Genomic DNA, 1232 nt, shown 5'->3' with positions numbered 1-1232 from the left:
ATCATAAAACAGTGGCAGCCAACATGGGCCCAGGAATGGGGGTGCTCTTCCCCAGTGGATGGATTTGACTGTCAGGACATAGGTTCTCTATTTCTTCCATGGACAAGGAGAGTCTTCTTATTTTATGGATTATCTTACAGAAATATTACTGTGATTCACCCTACATTTTTGGTTATAACTTCTTTGGAATTTGATTTTTATATATTTTAGTAGAAATTAAATTGACTCATATGAAGAGGATTGTATCACATTATGAATCTCAATCAGGGAAATTAGGATAATGCTGAAATACATCTTTCTCATTTCCTAGAGAACAACTGTCTTTGTATTACTCTCCTCACAGCTTCCTTTACCTGTTTGTTCCTGAGACTGTAGATGAGAGGATTCAAAAAGGGAGGAACCATGGTGTAAACAGCAGAGAGAAGCATGTCCTGGAGTGTGTCAGAAGTTGCTGAAGGTCTCAGGTACACACCTATGCTGGAGCTGAGAAAGATGGACACCACGAGGATGTGAGGGGTGCAGGTGGAGAAGGCTTTGCCTGGGGTTTTGTTGGGAACTTTCAGCACAGTTGAAAATATGCGAATATATGACATGATTATTATACCAAAGGAGCCACCACCAACTATTATAGTAGAGACAAGCAGAAGGACCATGTTGCTGGTGGTGTCAGAGCAGGAGAGCCTCAGCAGAGAGGGGACATCACAGAAGAACTGATGGACCACATTTGACTGACAGAACGACAATCGGAATGTGTTTCCAGTATGCACACCTGCATACACCAGAGCACTGAGCAAGGAAACCAGGGTCATGCGAACACAAAACTGAGGGTTCATGATGATGGGGTACTGGAGGGGCTGACAGATGGCCACATAGCGGTCCCAGGCCATGATGGAGAGAAAAAGAAGTTCATCACATCCACAAAAAATGACCAAGAAGATCTGGGTTGCACATCCAGCCACTGAAATGATCCTGTTGCCAGTGATGGAGTTGACACAGGCATTGGGGACAGTGATGGAAATGAAGCACATGTCCAAGATGGACAGGTTCCTGAGGAAGAAGTACATGGGCATGTGCAGGTTCTGGTCAGCAGTGGTGACAGTGACGATCAGAAGATTCCCTAACAAGGTACCTAGGTATGTCAGTGAGAATACTGTGAAATAGAGGAAAATCATATTCCAGCCATCAGGAGAACCCAGGAGGATAAATTCAGTTACTATGGTGGCATTGGCCAT

The 1232-nt window shown here is 44.2% G+C and overlaps 1 protein-coding gene across 1 annotated transcript; it reads right to left on the bottom strand.

Moving 5' to 3' along the window:
* Positions 1-299: 299 nt before the first annotated feature.
* Positions 300-1232, bottom strand: LOC306663392 (olfactory receptor 14C36-like; the record flags this gene model as incomplete). Its single annotated transcript, XM_079143770.1, has 1 exon — positions 300-1232. The coding sequence occupies one exon, from the start codon at positions 1230-1232 to the stop codon at positions 300-302; it is 933 nt and encodes a 310-aa protein (XP_078999896.1).

Source organism: Sciurus vulgaris (genome assembly GCF_902686455.1).
Source record: "Sciurus vulgaris genome assembly, chromosome: 6".
Lineage (NCBI taxonomy): Eukaryota > Metazoa > Chordata > Mammalia > Rodentia > Sciuridae > Sciurus > Sciurus vulgaris.
The sequence above is the reverse complement of the archived record's forward strand: the minus strand, read 5'-3'. Positions and strand labels throughout refer to the sequence as shown.